This window comes from Ailuropoda melanoleuca, chromosome 10 (genome assembly GCF_002007445.2).
Source record: "Ailuropoda melanoleuca isolate Jingjing chromosome 10, ASM200744v2, whole genome shotgun sequence".
Classification (NCBI taxonomy): domain Eukaryota; kingdom Metazoa; phylum Chordata; class Mammalia; order Carnivora; family Ursidae; genus Ailuropoda; species Ailuropoda melanoleuca.
Window position 1 is genome coordinate 65,480,467 of NC_048227.1, and position 23,808 is coordinate 65,504,274.

Below are 23,808 nucleotides of genomic sequence, written 5' to 3' on the forward strand. Positions count from 1 at the left end.
GGGGAGAGAGAGAGAGAGTTGTAGTTAAAGAGGATGTCAAGATTGGAGACAATGTAAATTTGTATGCTTATCCATTTTATGAGGATGGGTGACAACGTGAACATGGCATTCAAATCCTTATCAGCAGCCCTGCGCTGTCCCCTGAGCTCAGAGTCTTATATCCATGAGAACACTTGATACATCTTGATTACTCTGGGCATTTCAAATTCAATATTCCGTCTTCTATTCTAAACCAGTCTTCTTCCCACATTGCACATTTCCTTCAATAAACTAAACTGGAAGCTTATACCACAACTATTTCAGGTAAGTTACCACTTCCTGCATGGCTTAAATACATATTCATATTCTTTTCTCTATTCCCTAGTGTGGATCCTAATCCTCTCCCAGCTAGACTCCATTGTCTACCCTGTCTGAGAGTGATCTTCCTAAAATGGAACTTTGAACCTGTCATCTTGATGACCTTCTGCCCACAAGATAAAGACCTAAGCTTTCTATGAAAGAACTGCAGTCTGTGGTATTCCTTCATGGCCTAACCTCTCCATACAAAGCAGGACTCCTGTCTAGTAATACCAAATGACTCTACTCCCCTGAGCACACCTTCTTGACACTTTCTGCTGCTGCTCCTGGCTTTCTGCCTTTATCTGGACCAGCTTTCTGTACTTTCTTTGGTTAGCTAACTCTTACTCATCTTTTGAGTCTTCACCTAAACGTCATATCATTTATTTAGCCTTCTTCAAAGCTCTCTCATCATCTCCCAGGGTGCCTAAGTGCCAAGTCACTATACTGTTACAGTGCCCCATGCCCATGGCATTGAAAGGAAGATGTTGACATGTGACTGTCTCCGCTGCATTTTGAACTCCTTGAGATCAGAAATGATGCCTTGGTCCTTCTTGTACCTTTGTATTTAGCATATCACCCAGTGGATGGTAACTGTTCAAATGCTTGTTCAACTGAACGGAGCCGTGGAGGTGGGAAGACAAAGATGCTTTAGGAGAGAAGGAGAACCCATACGAAGAGGTTTGAGAAGAGACAGAGGACATAATAAGGATGATGTATTCTGGGATACTTTGGAATAGAAATGTGCCTAAGAGGAAGGGGGTAAAGATGGAGGCAGATGGAAGAATGAAGGCAGTTTCTGGGCGAGGGCTCCATTTTCTTTGTTAAACAGGTGGTTGGACAGAGGGAGCACTGGTGAACATGGTGGCAGTGAAGAAACACATAGAATATATTTGTTGGAAACTAAATGCACATTTTAAATACAAAGATCCTAGACACACTTTATTCTAAAATATGCCATCTCTCAAGGACACTTTCATATACTTGAAATTCTTTTTCGAGGCAAAATTTTAGATACACGTGTAGCATTTTCTCTGCATATGTGTGCAAATGCTCGTGCCTGAAGATCCTTGCTTTCCTGCCAGGCTGCAGACCTGCCACTTGAGCTGGGATCGGTCGTGGTGATATTGCTGTTGGTGGAGTCCAGTGAAACATGACTTATGGCAAGGCTGCTCGCAGCGTGAGAAGAGTAACTGTAAATCATCTTGAGAAAGGCAGATTTTGTGTTAGTCTCTTGCTTACAAAGAATAACATAGCATTTGGGGAAGAATGTGCAGCACAGGATCCCATAGTTAGATATTAAAATAACAATAATCTCCACAGCTGGCAAATATTTACCAAATGTGGTAGCATAGACGGGGATGAATATGACCCAAGCTATGAAATAAATGAGCATGCCAAATGTTGTGAATTTGGCTTCATTGTAATGCTCAGGTAATTTCCTGCCTTTGAAGGCAAATATGAAGCAAATGAAGGCCAGGATGGCGATATAGCCCAGCATGGTGCCAAATGCAAGGACAGATCCCTCCTCGCATTCCAGGATGATGACTCTGGGCAAGGAGACATTCTCTTCCACAGCAGGTGCGGCAAAGATCAGCCAGATTGTGCAAATGACAACCTGGATACCCGTGCAGGTGAAGATGATGGGGATCGGTTTATAGAGGCCCTTCAGGAAGTTCTGCAACTTGGGATCGAAGCTGAAGGCTAGCAGAATTTTCAGGGACTTCATCAAGATGCAGGAGATACAGAGAGTGAAACTCACACCAAATAGCGTCTGCCTGGTTTTACATGTGAAGTCTTGCGGTTCTCCAATGAAGAAGCCGGTGCTGGCAAAGTTGAGGAAATGACAGAGAAGGATCACATAGCAGACCAGCAATCCCCCGGATGACTTCACAATGGGTGTGTCCAGGTTTCTTGTAAATATTATGCCAATGGCCAGAACAAACATGATTCCTAGTAGGGAGAGGGCCAGGAGCAGTATAGCCAAGGAGTCATTCCAGTTGAGATACTCCACTTCCTTTTCAAAGCACCTCGTGCTCCTTACAGGGGCCCAGTGAGTTTCGTTGTTGCATAAAAGGCAGTGATCCATATCTAAAAGACAGAGGACATTCAGTTACATTGCAAACATTAAAACCAGGTGATTGTCCACAATGATGCTACAAATGAGACTCCTTGGTTATAGTCCAAGAGAAGCAAAGGGATAGAGATCATTGTCATGTTGGTCACTTATTGACGTAAAGCGTGCACAGAACCCGAAAGAAGGCAAGAGAGAAAATGTGAGGGCAAGGGAAGGAAAAGAGGGGAATAGAAAGAAAAAAAACAGCTGGGCTATGAGTCTTTAGGAAATCCGTATACTCAGAATAGATGCTAACCTCTTAGGAATTTGCTGTCATGTAAGTGGCTGTTCAGGGACTCCATTGAGAAGAAGGGCTTTGCAATCAGATGCATCTCAAGTCCCTTTCTCTATCACTTATGATAACTATAATCTTGAATAAGTAAATTGAATTTTCTGAGTCTATTTCTAAATCTTTAAAAAAATTTTAAAAATGCTCTGCCTCACTGGGGTGCTGCATTCAGTGACAGAATAAATATAAAATGCTTTGTGTGGAGCATTACACATGGTAGACACTCAGCGTAGCGAGAACTGCTATTATAAAAGAGGCTGCAGTTCTTTTAAAAGCAGAGAAAATAAAACTGAGTCACCCTAAATGCTCTCTAAAAGTGAGATAACACAAGATTGTAACCAGTGACGGTGAATGAAGAATTAAAGTTAATTTTTTTGTCTGGAGGTCAGTAAAATTGAGCCTCTCACACAGGCAGTGATGAGTTTAGAAGTGATTTCTGCTGATTCTGATGGCGGGGTGGAATAAAGAGGTGATATCAGAGCAGAGTCTCTGGGGGGTGTGATTGCATCTGCTCTCCAGTCTCGCCCCCTAAAGAAGCCCCTCTGTCAGCATCCATCTGCGAACGCTCCACAGCGCCCATGCAACTGTATATGGGGCCAGACCTGCGTTGTCTTCTCCATTAACCTCAGAGTCAGGCTGTGTGTCTGTGGCTACACTTCATTACCTCTCCAGCCTCTTCCTCTTTCCAAGCCCTGTTTCCCTACAAATACCCACCCTTCTCTGTCGTCCCCTACCTGCCACTGCTAGCGTTGCACCATCTTCTTCACCTGTTTGGCGAACATTTATTGGCCTTGTCTATGCACAAGAGCTGTGTGCTGGAGACGTAGAGAACAGGAGAGAATGTCCTTTTAGAGCACCCTAAACCCTTGCTTTTCCTCCAAAGTAAAGGCACTCTTCTACACTTGTTCTCTCCCTGATTACCCAAAGACAACCCAAATTATATTTTGAAAACTTATGTACATCTTTATGGGAAATAAACACTACTTAATCTCTTGGTATTTTTATTTATCCCACTTGGCAGACAGTTGCTAGTCACCGTATCACCTGGAAAATCCAACACCCCCTGGAAAATCCAACCCCCCCCCCCCCAGTACCTAATTATTTACACAGCAGAGCCCATCTCAGGTTGCAACAAGTAGCATTTTTGTGAGAGAGTGAGAGAACATGACTATTGGAATGTTAACATTGTGATACATTTCCCTTGGAGCAATGAGAAAAAAGAGTAAGGCATTGAGAACTGTTCCAAGTCTCGGGTTCCAACTCTCAACTGGTATAGATGAATAGGGATGCAACAGTAAACAAGGGAACGTGATGCTTTTAAAGCAGGCTTAACTCCAGGGAAAGTGCCGATATCTCCTTTTAAGACCCTGAAGGCTGCTGACCTTATTCATGTTCTTTAATTTGTGTATTTTGCTCTGATCTTGTGAAATTGTTAAAGACAGGTTTGTCAAACAATTAGTTAGTAGCATCTCATCTATGTCAACAGTTCATCCCATCCTCTCACAGAAGGTTCTTTTTAGGCTTTACCACTGCCTCTTGGTAGGAATAATGAGATCTCCAGGGTATGCACACCTCGGGGTTTCTATAATGCTCTGTTTAGCTAATTCAGCATTTATTTATTTATAGTTACTGTGCCCCAGTTACAAGGCAGGCATGTCTGTGTGGGGGATATATGGACAAAAATGGACAGAATTCACATTGCTTTGAGAGATGCAAGAGAGGGAAGTCCAGTTGAGGGGGCGACAACTTCCCTTGGAAGGGAAGCTACTTAATTTCTGTTATGTACTGGTTATGCATCTGCTGATATAATAGAGCAAATTCCAAGGTCAAATGAAATTTCACTGGAATTTAATCTAGCAGGAGCATGAAATGCCATTTTTTAAATGAAAAAAATAAAACAAAATAGGATTCATGTAAACAAAAATCATCCTAAGAGAAATGGTTCAGGTGTGTCACTATAAATGCTGCAGTGACTATAATTACCTGTCTGGTTACTGTAGTGGTTTTCAGGACAGTTCACACATTCATAGCAGCAGATATGTTGGCTTCTTGTAGTTTTCTTCATTTGCCCAGGACTGCATTCCGTAGAGCATTTAGATTGAATTTGCTGCAAAGTGAAAGAAATCTCAAATAGATTTTTAAAAGATTTATCCTAAGTAACCCTGACTTAATTAATTAATTCCTAAAAGATCTTTTTTATTTATTAGCGAGAGAGAGAGTGCACGAGCAGGGGGGAGGGGTAGAGAGAGGGAGAAGCAGACTCCCCGCTGAGCAGGGAGCCTGAAATGGAACTGGATCCCAGGATCCTGGGATCATGACCTGAGTCGAAGGCAGCCGCTTAACTTGCTGAGCCACGCAGGTGCCCCAACCTTGACTAATTTAAAGAGACATTTATTAAATAGTATTTTGGTCTCTTTAAAAAAATAGCAAATAGAATTATTTTGTCATCTGGAGGGATGTGAACAAGTTTGAAAAACAGAAACTTTCAGATAGTGAAACTGCCTTGGGAGGAAGTAGTTTTGTCGCATTAATAACTTTTGTAAGCAAATAAGGGAAATTAGCTCTTTCAGAAAGTCCATAGCAGAGGGACAGATGTGTAGTGATGGAACTAAAGAAGACAACAGCTTGGAAGTTTCCAATCTTGTGTTGTATTAAAAAGTTCAACTATATAATAGAAAATAGTAACTTATTGGGCTTTTATATTCTTTAGAAGGTTATTAATCACGCTGTCCAAGGACTCTGTCCAGTCTAACCTTCAAAAACAAAACAGTGGAGGGACACCTGGGTGGCTCAGTCGGATGAACATCTGACTTTTGATTTCCACTCAGGGCATGGTCTCAAGGTCAAGAGATCAAACCCCGCCCCCCACCACGTTGGGCTTCTGGCTCAGCAGGGAGTCTGCTTGAGATTCTTTCTTTCATCTCCCTCTGCCCCTCCCCCGACTCTCTCTAAAACATGCACGCACACACATAAACACACACTCTCTCTCTTTAAATAAATAAATAAATAAAATCTTAAAAAAAAGTAGAAGTTTTTAATTTGAAACCACTAATGTATTAGTGAAAAAGACAACCTGAGATATATAAATAATATTTTCATAATCCTGAGAATTTAGGTTATAATTGTGCATGTCACAATGTGAAACATATGTAGCATCCTATTTTCACGAAGCCCTTTCCAATTTAACTAATAAGTCTTTGCACTTCAGCTGTGCTTTTTTTCCATTCACAGTCTCTTTCTCGTGGCATAGCTTGTGAAATAAATCTGTTATTGTCTCGCTCTTACCTTTGGGAAACCAAAGCAAAATGGGTAAACGCGAGTTTGTCTAGATTCTCTTAATAGCTATTCCTGAGCCAGGAACACAATCCAAGGACTAGTTAATTTGTCTTTTCTCTGGGAGATGAAAATTATCTGGCTGAGAGAGAAAAGTAGCCAAGATTTGGTAGCCCTGTATCCACAAACAGTGGCTTTCTTCTTCTCAACACAGTTATTCTTGATCTGGGTTTTCAGCAGGTAGGATGTCATTAGGGGATAAAAGGGAGACCTTCTCTCCCCCCTCCCCCACATAAGAGACAGCAAAGACATTCTAAAGTCTGATATTAATAACTTTGGGATATCAAAGTATTTAGGATTATCTCATGTTTTGGACTATGGGTTTGAAAGTGAAACTTAGATTGGGTAGAAAGTGTGACAAGGATTCCACCAGGTTTTTCCATGAGCAACTAAAAGGAAATTTCCATTTATTGAGATGAGGGTAGGTTTGGGAGCTCAGTTTTGGAGGTAGTCAGTCAAGAGAACTATTAGACACCCAGGTGGAGATGTCAATTACACAGTCATATATTTATTTGGGTTGAAATTTAGAAGATAAAAAGCTGGGAGTCATCTGCCTTCTATATACTGAATGACATTATTTAAATCCACGAGCAGTTCTGAGCTCTGGGTATGCCAATATTTATAGGCAGCTGGAATGATGAGGAAGCAGCAAAAGAGACTAAGAAGAAGTGGCCAGAGACAGGAAAAAAAGTAATGGTGCGTGGTGTTGTGGAAACAAAGAAAGAAAGCATCTTACAGAGAGGAGAACAATTAGCCAGTAAGTGAAGTAAGATGACGTTTGGATTTATTAACAGTGGTGAACTAGATGGAAAGAATTTTGATGGACTGGAAAGAATTCAAGAGAATTATGGGAGGAGAGAAATTGGGGCCAGGAATGTATTTAAATTTTTCAAGGACTTTTACTGTAAAGAGAAATAGAGGAATGGACAGTATATAGAAGGAGAACTGGGGGAATCAATGGAGTTTCTTTTTTTTTGAAGATGAATGAAAGGAATAATAGCATATTTATATCATCATGTAGCTAATGGAGAAAAGAAAATACTTGAGGATGTAGGAGAGGCCAGAGCATTACAAGAGCAGTATCATCGAGTAGGTGGAAGGGGGTTTGGATCCAGAAGTCAAGGGACGAGCTGACCTTGGCCAGGAACCCAGTCCACCCACAGTGCCAGAAGGAAGATGGATATGGCGGCAGGGGGGCCCTGCAGTTCTCTTCTGATTTTTTCAGTTTTGTTAGTGACATAGGAAGCAAGGTCAACTGAAAGTGAAGACAGGGAAGATGTGTTGGAGTTGGGGGAGAGAAGAAAAATTATGGAATAGCTATCTAGGAAGGTGGGTGAGTTAATGGACTAGGGTAATATTCCGATTGTCCAGTAGCATTAAGGGCCCACTGGAGATTAAGGATCATGAATTTAAAGTGAAAACAGTCAACAAGGTGTTTTTGTTTTTGTTTTGCCAAGTTCGGCTACATGGGGGCCATATTGATTAGGCAGAGAGTTGAATTTAACGAGGATTAAGCTGTGGTCAAATAAGGATGATGAAGAGAGCATGTACAAGGGAGTGGTATACAAGTTGACCAGAGAATTTGAGGGGGGAAGTTGGGGACAGTAAACAGGCCATAGGGTCACTGGAGGTTCTGGTGGGATCATGGACTTTTGCAACTGAGGTATTCATTTGATTTGAATGTTATAAAGGAGGCTACCACAAAATTACCTTAAGATTTCTGAACTCGTTTTTTGTTTCTTGATCCGTGATGATGAAGACATTGTTCCTCAGATCGTATTGTGCCATCTTGGTGATGGTCATGTGGCCGTCGATCTCCTTCCAGAGCACAACATCATAGCCAGTATTCATATCCCCATGGGCATCAAAATGAAATGAATTCCCTTCATCAGTGAATGTCACATTTTTTAGTACATCAAGTAACTATAAAATATAAAAATAGAAACAAACACTTAGAGAAATATGTATTCGTTATCCCAGTTATAACACTGCTTTATAAGGAATATCACTTAGAAGGTAGAAAAAGGACATGCTGGATCAATGAGTGTGGTAACTCGTTGAGAAGGTTCTTAACTATCTGGCAATAATTTGAGAATTCTAGCCTTATTTCTGCCAGAGTCTTGCTCTGTCAGTTTGAGGAGTCAAGTTAATGTTCACAGAGGGCAGCTTCTCTAGCTTATCAAATCGGGATCTGAGCGTCTTCTTTTCCACGTTATAGAATTTCAGGGTGGGCCGTCTGGGGTGGTTGCCTGGGCTCTCATCCTAGCTCTCTATCTCATTAGTGGTGAGGTCTTGACACTTGCAGTTTCTTTCTTTCTTTTTTTTTTTTTAAAGATTTTATTTACTTATTCGACAGAGATAGAGACGGCCAGCGAGAGAGCGAACACAAGCAGGGGCAGTGGGAGAAGAAGAGGCAGGCTCATAGCGGAGGAGCCTGATGTGGGGTTCGACCCCATAACGCCGGGATCATGGCCTGAGCCGAAGGCAGACGCCTAACCGCTGTGCCACCCAGGCGCCCCTACACTTGCAGTTTCTTTTGAGGCCTCGGCTTCCCCATCTGTAAAATGAAGTAAATGAAGCCCACCTTATAGGGTTATTGTAAGGATCAGATGTAATTAAACATACAGAGAGTTCAGCCCAGTATCGGGCACAGATTAAGATTAGTAAAGGTTCGATTAATACCTGTTAACACTGTTGATTAGCTAATAGGGATATTGTGCAAATAAATAAGGATACTTTGTCTATCAATTAACGATGCCACCTGACATTCATATATTACTTGCTAATACTCAGAAACGTGATCTCCTTCTACCCCATAACTACTCAGTGAAACATGCTGAGCAGGGATCATCTTCCTCTTTCCTTAGATGTGCACCACCAGCCAAGGCGCAAAGGGCCTTATCCGGGAACACACATTTTGACGTTCACGTCTTTCCATTACATCTAACAGTACGTTTATTCAATATCTTCTTATTTTTTCCTTCTGACTCAAAAGCCGTCCTCAGTGTGTCTTCAGGACCTATAGAAGGCAGCACAAGTCATTCTTTCCTTCTAGTCACAATTGGATCCTTGGCCAAGCCCGAGTGGGTCATCCGACCCAGTGGTCATTATGCTCACCATCCCCAAAATGAGGGAGAAGGAGACAGAGGTACAAATGCTGGAGACAGTCCAGTGACAACAGCACCCTGTTCTCGGGGTGTCTCCCCACCAGAGAAGTTGAGCTGGTGGGTGGGAGGTGTTGCAGGTGCCTGCCCTCTAAATGCATACTTTGTTACTCATTGGGTGGGAGTTATAGGTCTTATTATCGCCAATGGTTTTCAAATCTGTTTCACTGATTGAGTGTCTAGTAAAGTGACCTCTAAATTCTATTTCCAATGTAATTCATAAAATGATTTTTTTTAGCTTGAGAGGCAAGAAATGCAGTGAAAAATTACTTGTTACCCAATCTGTACAGTAAGAACTTGTATGCAATGCAGCTTGGCCAGGAAGTGTTTTACTGACAAACAGGGCAGCTGTATTGAGTTTGTGCTGCAGTGGAAGGACACTGGACTGGGCGGGAGGAACCCTGCTCCACCATTAACTCACATAATCACCATATAATCACAGCTAAGTAAATACCCTCTCTGAACACACGGGGCCTACTCCTCCAAGTCTGTGAGGTTTGAGGCTTTGCTGTGTGCAACAGCTGTGGAATGAGGCCGACATTATTCTATTTGAAGAGAATTATTCTATTCCTTCTCAGTTGATCTTTTATGAATGTTTCTTTCCTTCAGTTTTGTCATTAGAACATAAGAAAATAAAGTAATATTTTAAGGTAAATATATTAGTTACAATAGTCAGGTCAGTGACCAAATGTCACTTTGGTAAAATCTCTAAGCAACGTATATTGATTTTATATGTCCCCACAGATTTCTTAGTTTTTTTAATGAATGTAAATTGATTAGTATTACTTTAAAGAAGCAGTATAGCAGATCTCACAGGGTGGCATTAACCCACAAAAGCTTTTTCCAGCAATTGCCTGGAAGAAAAAATGTGAAGGGAACAAAAATTTTAAAAAGGAAATGACCTGTCGTCAGTGTTTCCACCTCTACCTGTGTATTGATTTTTCTTCTCTTCCTTCCTTCAGCAATTCACACACACGAGCCCCAGAAAACTCAATTCTTTGGGGAGCATATCCTCTTCCACTCTCGAGTTTGAACTATAATTTCCACCTGTTTTTTCCTGCACTTAATGAGGTTTTTCAGGGTAAAGTTCTGCCACACCCTTGTTCTGGAAATCGTGCTAACACTGGCTGATGTACATAAGCTAGCATAACTGTGTGCTTGTCCTCACAGGAGAGACGGTGGAGACAAGCAAAACAGTGTGTTCCTGACCTGGTAAGTGAGACAGAACACTTGCTCTGGGTGGAGGGCAGTTTTGAACATCGGTGCTCTGGTTATGAAGCTATTAAAGGCTCTTTCTGTCAATTATTATTATTATTTTTTCACGGAGACTCTGAAAGTCACTGTAAGTTGACCCCATAAATCTTAAAGGATGTGTGTTTCCACGATTCTAGCATTCACCCTGTGTATGGTGATGACCTGTTTTTGAGAACGCAAGGCCGGGAGGCCACAGCACTTGAGCTGTTGTGGTTAACGTGTTTTGCTTTTCCCTGACTGCTCGGATGTCCACGACATCTCCCTAAGGAAGCTGTGCTGGTGAGCAAGTTCGGGCCCAGAGGACACGGCCTTACATCTCTGTCTGATGCTCAACCCATGTCTTTTTCTTTCATGAGGTTTTCCATGTGGTAGCAGAAAGCACCCTGGGTTAAGGCTGGGACAGTCTCACTGCTACCTGTGTGGGCGACCATGGGCCAGACCCTTATTGCCGAGGTCCCCTCCATCTCTAAAACGGCTGCAAGTCTTGGTCACCAGTAACATTCTTTTTTGTTACTTCTTTAGGATGGAGTGTAAGGAGCATGAACTTGTGGACTTACCAGAATATTGTAGAGATTAGAGGTGATATATGTCAGTGACCACTATGGTAGTCTTTAAACATTATTAGGTACTGGGGCACCTGGGCGGTTCAGTCAGTTAAGTGTCTGCCTTTGGTTTGGGTCAGGATTCCGGGGTCTTGGGATGGAGCCCCGCATCGGGCTCCCTGTTTGCTGCTCCCTCTCCCTCTGCCCCTCCCTCCTGCTCGTGCTCTCTCTTTCTCTCTCTCTCTCTCAAATGAATGAATAAATAAAATCTTTAAAAAAATTATTAGTTACTATTCTCCTATCACTTTAAAATCGCTGTCTCCTTAGCACATGTCTTTTCTGACTTCTGGACTAGTATCTGACCGCCATTGCTACACTTGAATGTCTTGGAAGCTTTTGGAATTCAATATCTCCAAAACACCACGCTTCATACTTCTCCCCAGCAGACCTCTACTTTTCTCTGTTTCTTTTCTTTTTTTTTTTTTTAAGATTTTATTTATTTGACAGAGACAGAGACAGCCAGCGAGAGAGGGAACACAAGCAGGGGGAGTGGGAGAGGAAGAAGCAGGCTCACAGCAGAGGAGCCTGATGTGGGGCTCGATCCCATAATGCCGGGATCACGCCCTGAGCAGAAAGGCAGACGCTTAACCGCTGTGCCACCCAGGCGCCCCTCTCTGTTTCTATCTCAACAAATGGTCCCAATTGTCCAAATGTGGAATCACTTGCAACATTTTTGCTTCTCTTTGTCTGTCGTCCTTTACACCCAATCTATCTCCAGATGCTCGTCATCCTTCCCCTTAAACATCCCCGTATGCGTGTCTCCATCCTTATTGTCACACACAGTACTCGTACCTGCAGTAGAGGCCTGTAGTACTATCCATCATTACTGCATGCCCATTTCACCTGATTGGTCCTTCTGCCTCTAGGTTTGCATCCCTCTAATCAGTGCACACCCCAGTGGAAATGAAATGCTATTTCTGCAGTGGAAAGCAGATCATGACACTTTCCTGTCTAAAAATATCTTTAATTGACTCCCCTTTGCTCTAACATGTGCAAACCTTTAAACAGAGTTTGCAGACTTTCTGTTAAAGGAGGTCTCTGTACCAGCAGTATCAGCAACACCTGAGAAATTGGTAGAAGGGCAGACTTTCAGTTATCCCCCTACCCGTGACTGAATTAGCATATGCACGATCATAAGATTCCTAGGCAATTCAACTGCACAGCAGAATCTGAGATGCTCTGGAGTCCTAATGTTGACTCCTTCACTAATCTCCCTACTTGCATTTACCTGTAGTTTCCACAAAAAAAACTCCTGTTCTTTGGCACTATTTTCTTATCCCTGAAGATACCACGTTTTCTCTCCCTTCCCTGAGTATTTCTGTCCCAGCTAACCCCTACCCATCCATCATATTCTCCAGAGATGTCACGATCTTTGGAGAATGTTCTCTGAATTGTTAATACTGGATTGGTTGCCTCAGTTATGTGCTTCTCTGCCCATTTGGGTCTCCATGAAACATAGTAATGCATCATTCTGCATTGTAATCAGCTCCTTCATTGTTTGATTGTATTCACCAGTAGACAGATGACTACTTTAGGAAGAGAATTGTCTTGTTTTCTAGAATATTTTCAACACTCAACACAATGCCTGGAACATTGAGACATCCAATAAATATTTGCTAAATCAATATATGAATTAGAAGTTTGGCTATTAGACATTCTGTCATCCTACATACATCACTTACTACTTTCTACATCATCATAAGTAAAGGAAAACAAACAAACAAAATCCCCCAAATCACTGGTCACAACAAGGAGGCGGTATCCTCACGCATATCTGAGTAGCATTAAAAATCCGTAGAACGGATTTTTAATGGAGAACAATTCTGATTGTGCCATTTCTGAATACCGCTCACAGACATTGTCAAATATGGGGCCAAAGTAAGAGCTATCGCCAAATATTGGGAAAAGCATCTTTAAAGTTATTTGAATGTAAAATTATTTAGAAAGTAATATTTAAATATCAGTGCATTTTACCAGGAGGCAAAATACTTTTTAGGAATGTAGCTTTGATTAGTGACCCTAAATGTTGCTGATCTTTCAAATTTAAAGTGTATGGAGATTTCTTCATGAAAAGACAATTGTTTGCATTATCTGTCCTACTGAATCTCGTACAGATGTGGTTCATGCACATTGTGATCAAAGGAGCAAGTCACTCACATAGTCCTCCTTTCCAGTCTGTTCTTGTTTGTTTCTAGATAACCAGGCTCCCAGGGGGAATAAAGAACAACCCCAGACTCCTCCTGTTTAAATAAAACATTTTACAAGGCTCTGCTTAGATTATACTTTCTCAAGTCTTTTCCTCAGAATGTTTGAGATTTAGTCCTGATTTAAAATACTTTCCCAGATCTTTAGTGGGTAAATATCTCTATTTGTATTTCTCCTTTCTTATGAGGCTCTCTATGTCTCCTCCCCTTTGTCCTATCTGTCTCTAGGATTGTCTAATTTCTCTCTATTACTCCTTCTCAACCTCTTATTCCTAAAATTTTGTGTAGTGGTTTAATTATTGTGGTTCACTTAATTTATAGTGTTTACCAATCCCTCATTAAAATTTTACGTTACAAAGAGCATGCTTTCAAACAAACATCTTAAAATAGCTAGACATAAGTGTATGTATTTTTAAAAGATAGTTTTAATTAAAAAAAAATCCCTAATCTCTAGTCTTACCTCTTCATTAGGTTTTCTGCCTTGCATTTACAAGATCAAAACTAACTTTAAAATGAGCAATTTGGAACACCTTATGACCATCACATGATCCACCCAAATGTAAGTTGATGATCTCAGACCTTGGAGCTTGTGTTTGTGTTTAAAGTAAAAATGACAAAAGTAGACATAGCCTGTCCTGGATACTCACATATATGGTAAGAACTGAGTCTTAATTCCTTTCACCTTCTTTTTCCTTTACATATTTATAATAAATATATTTTTGGAACATAATTCTGCATTAAGACAGACAAGTTTGTCTTTGAGTACACACTATTGAGAAATCTGTTTTAATGAGTAAAATTTATCATATAAAGCAACAATTTGCTTTTAAATGTCTTATCTGTATTTTAAAAACACAGTGGGAAATTTTCACTAAAAAAGGTCACATTAAGCTTGAATTTGAGTTTCTACAAGCTAATCAAAGTGAAGAAAGGAAAAGACTTCCTTTACCCACAATTAATGGCTCATTTCAACCCGAGATATCATAGGAATTGTTATGATTGATCTAATAACGTTCATTTGAGGAAGACCGGAGTCCTAGGGACACTGTCCTAAGAGTTGTAGCTGAAGGCTTTGAAGACTATAAACACCAGAGATACCATGAAAAACAAAGGGCATAGAGGCAGAAGGCCCAGACTAAAGTCCATTTCTAGTATTTTCTAGGCTTAGTTTCCTCATTGGGAACATTTAGCAACAATAAAAAGGACCATTAAACATGCCTGATCTTGTGTTTGTCAAGAGCACTGAAAGAGATAATTCATATGAAGCATTGAAAAACTATAAGATGAGATACAAATCCATAAACTCACGGAAAATACATCTATCAACTGGATCTTCTTGGAGAATAAAAGAACACCACTTTAGTGGGTCAGTGTAGTAGTGAAGGCAAAATAACAACTCTATTATCCTCAAGAGCAAAAAGCTAATGATAGAAATGCAGGTTATTCAAACACTGAAAGTATCTACTTACAAAAGGAATACGATTAAGAGTAGTTAATATAAATATTTGCAAATCAACTCAAGGAAAGAAATGACAGTAGGGGAATTTTCTTGGATATGTGAGTTAGTACCTCCCACGGTTGAAAGGCGTTGGGGTTCTGACAGTCTCGAGCTTGGCAGAGATCCCGAATGGCATAACCAAGGGCAAGCACCGCAAGCTGGATACTATGAACAAGTCCTGGCTCGGTGTAATCCCACAGGAAATTATTTCTCAAGGAGAAGTTCCTTTCTGTAACTTCATTAGCCTTGTAGGCCAAAGCCCCCTGAGAATGGTTGGAAATGCATTGACTCAAATCACTGTCCTTGACATACGCACAGGCAGACAAGAGCATGGCATATTCATGTAAGGCCTTGTTATTCTCCCTGGGAAACAGATGCAGATTTTGAAGAAAGGAATGGAAAGAAGACATATTCCCTCTTCTAAAGGTAAACCCCACAACTTTGCCAATCCTTTTCACATTGGGAATGCTGGTAATCTTGGTGGCCGTTGACCAATTATCACTAGCAATCCAGATCTTATTTATGTTCCTTTCTATAGCTTTACTGAAGAGGTTGAAAACGTGGAATTGCCTCAGGAATACCACAATGACATTAACCTGGGCTTCTGCTATGATTTTCTCAAGTGTCTCGTTGATCCTGACTTCGATGGTATCATCTGAGAGGAAGGCTGGGAGAACTTCTTTGAAAGCTATGCACACATTATTTGCTGCTGTCTGAACTGCAAAAGTGTTGAGGGCCAGTCGTCCATAGTCATCATCTGTGGCTATGATGCCAATCCAGTTCCATCCAGATTTCTGAATCAGGTGGGCCATTGCTTTAGTTTGATAGAAGTCACTGGGCACAGTCCGTAAAAATGAAGGAAAGCGAATTTTGTCACTTAGGATTTCCGCAGTTGATTCAAAACTCACCTGGAAATTGACAGAATCTTTTAATTATGGTGTTGATGAACTCCAGGTGGCTGTTCATACTCTCATAACTGTGAATTACTGTAATCTTTCCCTAAATGCTGTGGTCCTTTACATTCTTTCCCTTCAATGAACTTCAACTTTATAAATAGCTTAAATCATGACATTTAGTACCTGGTGACTGTTTAGAGTCATTGCTTTTCAATCATTTCATATTGTGTATAGTACAAGCTCTCTGAAGTTTCAGCCTCTATCCTACCCTCTGGCTACACTTCTGTGTCCGATTATATCTATCTTACATCTCAGACCAAGACCAATAGTGACTATTATTTAAATACTTAGAGATAAATAGAGGGAAAATGCAGCTGGTCAAATAAACAAAATGCATTTTGGGACACCTGACGTGTTCAATATTTTGTCTGATTGACAACTTTGGTGATTTTTTTTATTCCAGGTAAAATAAATCATCCAGCCAAATAATCATCTAGTATTCATCAACATACTTTTTACAAAGGACCAGATATAAAATATTTTAAGCTTTGTTGGTCACATATGGTCTCTGTCATTCATATATATATATATATATATATATATATATATATATATATATATATATTTGTTACAAACCTTTTAAAAAATGTGAAGACCATTCTCACTTGACAGCTTAAGAGCTTGAGAGCCACATTTGATCTACATGCTATAGTTTTCTGACTCCTGAGCTACTCAAATCAGCATTTTGGGAGACCTACTTAATGTGTGCAAAGTTTTGCTTGATTTACAGCTCTGGTGATTTTATTCTAAGGGGAATTATGACCTTCCACAGCTGCAATTGCACTGTGTCACTTGCTTGGTGAATTTTATTATTTTTTTTTTTAACTATTTACAGCAGCCACCAGGTACAGTGGAAAGACAATAGGCTTTGGAGTCAGACAAACTATCAGAATCCTGAATTCAATAAATTTGGGAAAGTTAGTCATTTCTTTACCTGTGAAACGATAAGATTCTTGTGAAGATTCAAGGAGAAAATTTAAATGAATTGTGGCACAGGGTGGACATTGACTAAACTTTAGTTCCCTGACATTGCTATGCAGACTACATTTTGTACCTGGCATTGCTGTGCTCATCTACAGTGACACCTGGGCTTCAGTAAAATCAGTGTCCTCTGAGGAGAGTCCCCTTTCCTTTTGTGTTGTCTAGTGCTGCCAATCATGGAAATTACATTTTTACATGACATAGTCATTGTTAAAAATAGTCTACTTTTCTTACTTATCACCTAACTAGCGTTAGACATGGTCTAGAAAATTTGAACCAAAGTCTTGTCTCTGAGCTTTTTGGAGGAATAACTCTTTTGTCATTTTGGATATAAACTTTTTTTTTTTTTAATCAACTTCACTAGGCTTTGGAATGGAACTCTTGGAGTTCAGAGATGCTGAATGACCAACCCTTGCTTATCTCTGCAAATGCACTTCTTACTGCACTCCTTTCTACACACCTGATCTAGCTATATTGACCTTTTGTTATTCTTCGGACATTTCAACTTTATACTTAACTATTTTCTCAGCGTAGATACTGTCCTTTCCTCCCCATCTTCCCTTGGCTGTCCCTTCTCATTCGAGTTTCAGGAAGTGTTCCTTGACCTGCATGTGCCCTTACCCCTCAGTCTCTCTTCAGTTTTCTTCATAGCACCCAACTGATGTTATTACAGAAACAAGGCAGTTGAGGCCCTCAGAGATTTCGGTCTTATCTGAATCCCGCTGAGAACCTTCAGAAACTTGATCTGATGGATGGAGGGGTGACTTTCTTCCCTTAGTGCTCTGTCCACTATACTATCCAGGCTAGGGCACCGTGCCCTCTTTGGCTGAAGAGGAAGAAAAGTTAAAATAAAAGCAGCTCCCTAACTAGTTTCCCAGGTTACCCTGATCCTCTTATAATAAAGAATATACTCAAACCCAATGTCCAAGGTAAGACAATTACCTGTGGCATGAGCTGTAAATTCAGCATCCTGGAGACAGCCATTGTTATTTCCGAGTATCCAGCACCTATAACAGCCTTAACTCTTGGCATGTAGCTGGAGTAGTCACACTTAAACTCCACGACTTCTCTGGAGCAGTTGAGCTTAGATAGAAACCTCAGAGTGGCTGCCATTGCCACTGTGACTTCGGTACAGGTGTCGTAGATTTCGTACCCCAGTTTGACCCCAGATAATAATGGTGAATTGTTGATCATCTCAATGCTATGAATCATGGCAAGAGTTTGAAGAAAAATTGATATTTCAAAGCTGTTGGGAAACAAGGTTTAAAAAAAATCATCTATAGACCTGATGGCAACTCATTTTGTTCACATCTCTGCCATACAATAGACAATTTCTGGATCAGTAAAGCTTACCTTTTAAAGAATAAACTTTACTAAACTTCATTTACTTAAAAATAGTTCTTGATGGAAACCTTTCTAAAGGATATATAGTTCCTCAAATGGAGTCTGTGGAAGGAACACTATTTAACTTTTTCTTGATTAATTTTAGGATCACTTAAATATCCAGTTTAGTGTTTTGCAGTATAAAGATGTGTCTGATTTTTGCTCCTTTCTATAGTTATATGTCACCATTTTATTGCTGTCCAAGTATCTGCTCCTTAGACTCACTAGCCTGGTTTGTTTGTTTTGTTTTGTTTTGTTTTGTATTTTTTGGATTCTAAACTATTATGGTTGGAAGCCAGATTAATAAGACTCTTAAGAATCCCATGTAAAACAGGCTGTGGGTAAGCTCAGTAGAGTTCTCCTAGGTAAAGTGCACTATTTTAGTGATGAAACATAGCTATTTCCTCTTTCAGTGGGTTTTCCCGGTTGACTTCTTGATTTGTGTTGACTTCAGGGCACTGAGTTGCTTGATTACTGCTTTACTGTTAAGTTTATGTCATCCATCACTGTATACAAAAGGTTACAAACAGTACCTAATATAAAAATTCAAATATTTTTTATTTATTTTTAATTTTTTAAAAGATTGTATTTATTTGTTTGACACAGAGAGAGAGCACAAGGAAGGGGAGCGGCAGGCAGAGGAACAGGGAGAAGCAGACTCCCTGCTGAGCAGAGAGTCTGATGTGGGACTTGATCCCAGGATCCTGGGATCATGACCTGAGCTGAAGGCAGATGCTTAACTGACTGAGCCACGCAGGTGTCCCAATTCAAGTATTTTTTAAATGAATAAAGGAGAACATTATCATTATTATTTCAAATTCCAGTACGGTTAACATGCAGTGTTGTATTAGTTTCTGGTGTACAATATAGTGGTTGAAAAATTCCGTATACTACTCAGTGCTCAACATAGTAAGTATACTCTTAATCCTCTTCACCTATTTCACCCATCCCCCCATCCATCTTCCCTCTGTTGGCCATCAGTTTGTTCTCTGTAGTGAAGAGTCTATGTTTTGGTTTGTCTCTTTATTTTTCCTTTGTTCATTTTGTTTCCTAAATGGGTGAAACCATATGGTATTTGTCTTTCTCTGATTAAGTTATTTCACTTAGCATTATACTCCCTAGATTCATCCATGTTGTTGCAAATGGCAAGATTTCATTCTTTTTTATGGCTGAATAATATTCCATCACACCACATCTTCTTTACCTATTCATAGAGGAGAATATTACTGTTCAGGGTTTTGATATTTTTAAGTGTCCTAGTTCACTGAATAATGATAAAGTAAAGTATTTTAGTAGTATTATTTGTCACTGGAGACTATCTAAAAGTGAAGTTTGGCAAATCAGCATTAAGTTTTTAATTTAAAGAAAGAAACAGAGAGAGAAAAGTTAAAATAATGAATCATAACAAAAATAATGCATTGTATGACAATTCAAATGTATAAAATGTTCAGGATCCCCACATGTTAGCTCCATGAGAGTCTAAATCTCTTTGGTGTATTCATTTCACTATCTTAGTGCCTAGAATAGGGCCTAGTTAATGTAGGCACTTAATAAATAGTATTTTGATGCTGAATGAATACTATCTCTCTTAAGGAGTGTCAATAAGGTGGAAGGACGTTCAATTCAGTGATTTTTTTTCAGAATAATTTGCTTATTAGATCAATGATTTTCTCATATTTCCCATCCTTAACTGTTGGCCTATAATTGTGGGCCTCACAACTGCAGTCATTCTTTAGGTACGAATTTAGTGCTCTGAAAATCATTATTTATCTTGAGGTGTTTGCCGGTATTCCTGATAATCAACATTTAAGAAGAGAGTAGCTCAAAGTGCCCAACTTCTAGAGAGAATGCCAGGAAGGAATCTTAGTGTGATGTGGAACCACATTTTATCAGCATTCTTAGAGGAGTTGGTAAATACTTTTTAATAAAACAAGAAAAAAGAAGGGGAAAAAGAAGGTTAAATTTACATACAAAAATATGAAGCTAGAAAGCAGGATTTCTGAGTGGAAGGAAGCACAATGATCATGTTGCCATAGCGATGGAAGCTGATGCTGCCTGTGTCCTTGGCCCTCATCCTGGCCCTTATTTTACAAAAGAGAAAATTGGAAACTGGAACTCAAAGAGTTTAAGTGATTTGCCTAAGTCTACAAAATGAGTTTGTTCCCAAACTGAACTCAGAATTCAAATATCCTGCTCTCCTTAAAGAAAATCCATTTGTAACCTCCTCTGCCCAGCTTTCCTTTTCCATAGTACACTGTGCCATGTCTTCTCTATAGTCAAAGTTTAGTGGAAAGTGTTCATCAAAGAAGAAGGAGCACTTTAAGCTAAAGTAAGGTCTTAATTTATCATGAAAGAATTCAGTTATTTCAAGAATGAAATGAATGCAGTATTGATAAAAATGCTAGTGTGGAGAGCAATTTTAAATGTAGCCCATTTAAAACAAAACACTAAATAATACATTCATATTTAAAACAAAATGCATTTTGTTGGGGATATGAACATGAACAATACATAGTATACATAGATAATGTAATGTAAATTAATATACTTTAATATTAATATATAATAAATATATATGTGCTATGTATGTTTGTAGTGGACAGGCTACAGCGTCTTCTAATTGGTTTTCTCAAGTGACTTCAGGGTTTGTTTGTTTTTAGGCAAAATCGAAATAAATACACTAATGGAAAGCATTCACTGCCTCTGCACTTAGAAGTTGATTATATATACAGTGCTGATATATTTCTCTTTTAAGGAAGGAATGCAAGACTAACTATATGCAACTTAAAAATATATGAGTTTAATTTTGTTAAGATAATTTAGATGTTAATACAAGTGAATGCTTACATGCCTTAGTCTCATAGTATAATCTGGAAAACTAAATGTGTTCTTTGAGACTTTACTCACCCGACACACTTCTGGATTTCTGGTCGTCTGGGATAGTCTTCTGAGGACAGCATTTTTTCATGAATGGCAAATAAACCTCCGATCATGATATGTCCTGGAGAAGTGGCAGCCACAAAGTCATCAGGGGTCTGGCAAGGCTGGGAAGTAGCAAGAGTACTCCCAAAGCAGGTCATCGGTATAATCAATAATGCCATGCTTCGCTCTCATTTGCTCCGTTCATGTGAGTTCTTAGGAATCATTCAGCTCACAGCGTGCCAGCAACATGGTCTTTATTTCACCTGTAAACACCATGTAATAAGGTATAGGGCAGTGTCAAAGGCCGGAAACATTCAGTTTTCAGATGCTTGATGATAGTCAAAACAGTTCTTCACCAATAAGAACATATCAGACTCTAACATTCCGTTGTTGGAGATCTACTCTAGCAGCCACACTAGGAAAAAAGTCACAGGATTAGAAACACAGGTCCTCGCTGGGACAGTACTCTTTTACTTCAGTCATATGCCAAGGGCTTTGGGTCATGTTGCCATTTCTTTTGATGTAGAATATAGAATCTTCAGGAGGGAGCAGTTTGGGAAAGGCTTTCCATTTCAGGAATGGACAGTTCTGCATTTCCAAAGGTCTTGCATTCAAGGCCCAAGAGCTTCGGCATTGTTTATAAACTGTTTAGAAAAACAGCATTCTGCTTTTATTTTTCCAGTAGAGCTCCATCTAAAAAAATGAAATTTAGTTAAGTTTAGGGATTTATCACTTCCAGTTTACATGTGTTAGAAATAAGTAGTTTTGGTAGTAATGGGCAAAACTAAAATTTGACAAAAAACTTACCTGATACAGCGTTTGGCTTTGAACAAGAAAGGTCTGTCATAGATATTGACATTGCCACAGTTTGTGGATTTTACTTTTTATAAATTTGGGAAGAAGTTTAGTCTACATGTTCTTAAATGCTTAGGAATCTGTACTAATGTGATTTAGTGGATATCTTTTAGAATCTAACAGAGGATAGATAAACCTCAGTGACTTAGGAACCATTAAGAAAAAGTTAAAAATTTTTAACTTTCCTTTTTAAAAGCAATCTTTTCTAGACATTAGATTAAGAAGAAGTATATCATGGGCAGGCAGTTCCAAACCCCATACAGCCAGTTGGTTGATGGTCACAGACACCTTTAGAGAGATTTCAGAAGATAAAAGAGTGCAATGGCTATTACAGTGTATTCCATCATCCTGATTAGCCTTAAGTTCCATTGACACGTGGTTACAACAACCAAAGAGTGGAGAGGTCAGAGCTCTTCACACAGTGTCCAATATTCCTTAAGTCCTATGTTTTTACCATTGGCAGGATTTCCTCTTGGGATCCAAACCAGTTAACCTCAGTTGTTCAGAAAGTTTAATATACATGGGTTTGAAGTCTCTTCAAATGTATAGTAATTGCATTTTGCCCCTTTTAATGTTATTATTCATTTGTGTGTGTATATGTGTGCAATTGGATGTATTTGTTTTTATCAATATAGGTTTTTTGCTCAGTTACTGTAGTTACAAATTCAAACATGATTTTGGCAAAAATATAATAAAAATAACAAGTTCAGATAATTGTTCAGCAAAATATATAATAGGTATTAAATAACTCAGAGTGATTCTGAAGGTTTGACCCTCATGGGACCCTATTGTCCAAACCTGACATTTATTTGAAAAATCAGTGACTAAGATGGACCAATGAATTCTCTTAGGTTGTAATTTTGACAATATTTAGGGACTTTGTTCTCTGACAAAAATTAAAGATAAATCACATTTTCTTATTTTAATAAATATAATCTAAGTTGGAAAACCTATTTCTATAAAGGAGCCTTCTGAAGGTAGGATAAAAGGGTTTTGCAAGCCCTTGTGCTATAAAATGCAGTGTTACATGGCAGAAAGAGCTCAGACTTGGGAAGCTGACAGACTGGTTGGCTCTGCCCACTACTTAGCATGTGACCATGAATGAGTTACTAAACCTTTTTGAACAGTAATTTTCTCATTTATAAAATAGGTAGGCTATTCTTTCTCATAGGTATATTTGAGACTTGAACTGAATTGATTTTTCATGCTCCTGTATTCTAGTAGGCATTCCATAATTAACTCCTGTCTTAGTCCGTTAGGGCTGGTATGACAAAAATACCATACACTGGGTGGCCTATAGTCAACAAACATTTATCTCACAGTTCTTGAGGCTGGGAAGTGCAAGATCATGGCACTGGCAGGTTCAATATCGGATGAGATCCTGCTATAAATCTCCTGTGGTAGAAGAGGTCAAGGAGCTTTCTCAAGGCTGCTTTTGTAAGGGCATTAATCCCAGTCAGGAGGGCTCTGCTCTCATGATGTAATCACTTCCCAAAGTCCCCACCTCCCAATACCACAACCTTTGGGGCTCTGTTTCATTGTGTAAATTTTGGGAAGACACAAAACATTCAGAACATAGAGCTCCCGCCTTCCCCTTCCCAAAACCAAACTGAAAGTTATTAATTCTTAAATTTGGGATGCTTTCTACAGTTGGCATTGCTTGGAACTCTTTCTCAAACGCCGTAAACACATGCCTGGTAGTAACGATGATGCTGGTAATAGTACTACTAGTTGGTTATTGTCTCCCTAGAAGGTAAATCATTATTGAGTTAGGCTTGAAGGAAGATACAGAGTCTATTATTAATTACTTCAGAATTCCACTGTACATATTCTCTTTACTGTTGTAGTTTCTGTCATTTTCAAGGTCTAATTTTGGACTAGGGACATTTTAGCCATCATTTTGAATCTACACTCC

General features: G+C 39.4%; 1 protein-coding gene across 3 annotated transcripts; it reads right to left on the minus strand.

Annotated features, from left to right (window-relative positions):
* Positions 1-1,312: 1,312 nt before the first annotated feature.
* GPRC6A (G protein-coupled receptor class C group 6 member A) lies at positions 1,313-21,217 on the minus strand. Of its 3 annotated transcripts, none has more exons than XM_011230894.2 (6): positions 21,024-21,217; positions 17,676-17,979; positions 15,393-15,704; positions 7,785-7,997; positions 4,725-4,848; positions 1,313-2,427 (listed from the first exon to the last, which is right to left on the minus strand). In XM_011230894.2, exons 1-6 carry the CDS (start codon positions 21,215-21,217, stop codon positions 1,313-1,315), a joined length of 2,262 nt encoding a protein of 753 aa, XP_011229196.1. The 3 variants fall into 3 exon arrangements, with proteins under 3 accessions (XP_011229196.1, XP_002924144.1, XP_011229195.1); XM_002924098.2 differs by having other exon boundaries at positions 14,868-15,704; XM_011230893.2 differs by lacking the exon at positions 7,785-7,997 and having other exon boundaries at positions 14,868-15,704.
* Positions 21,218-23,808: the final 2,591 nt, after the last annotated feature.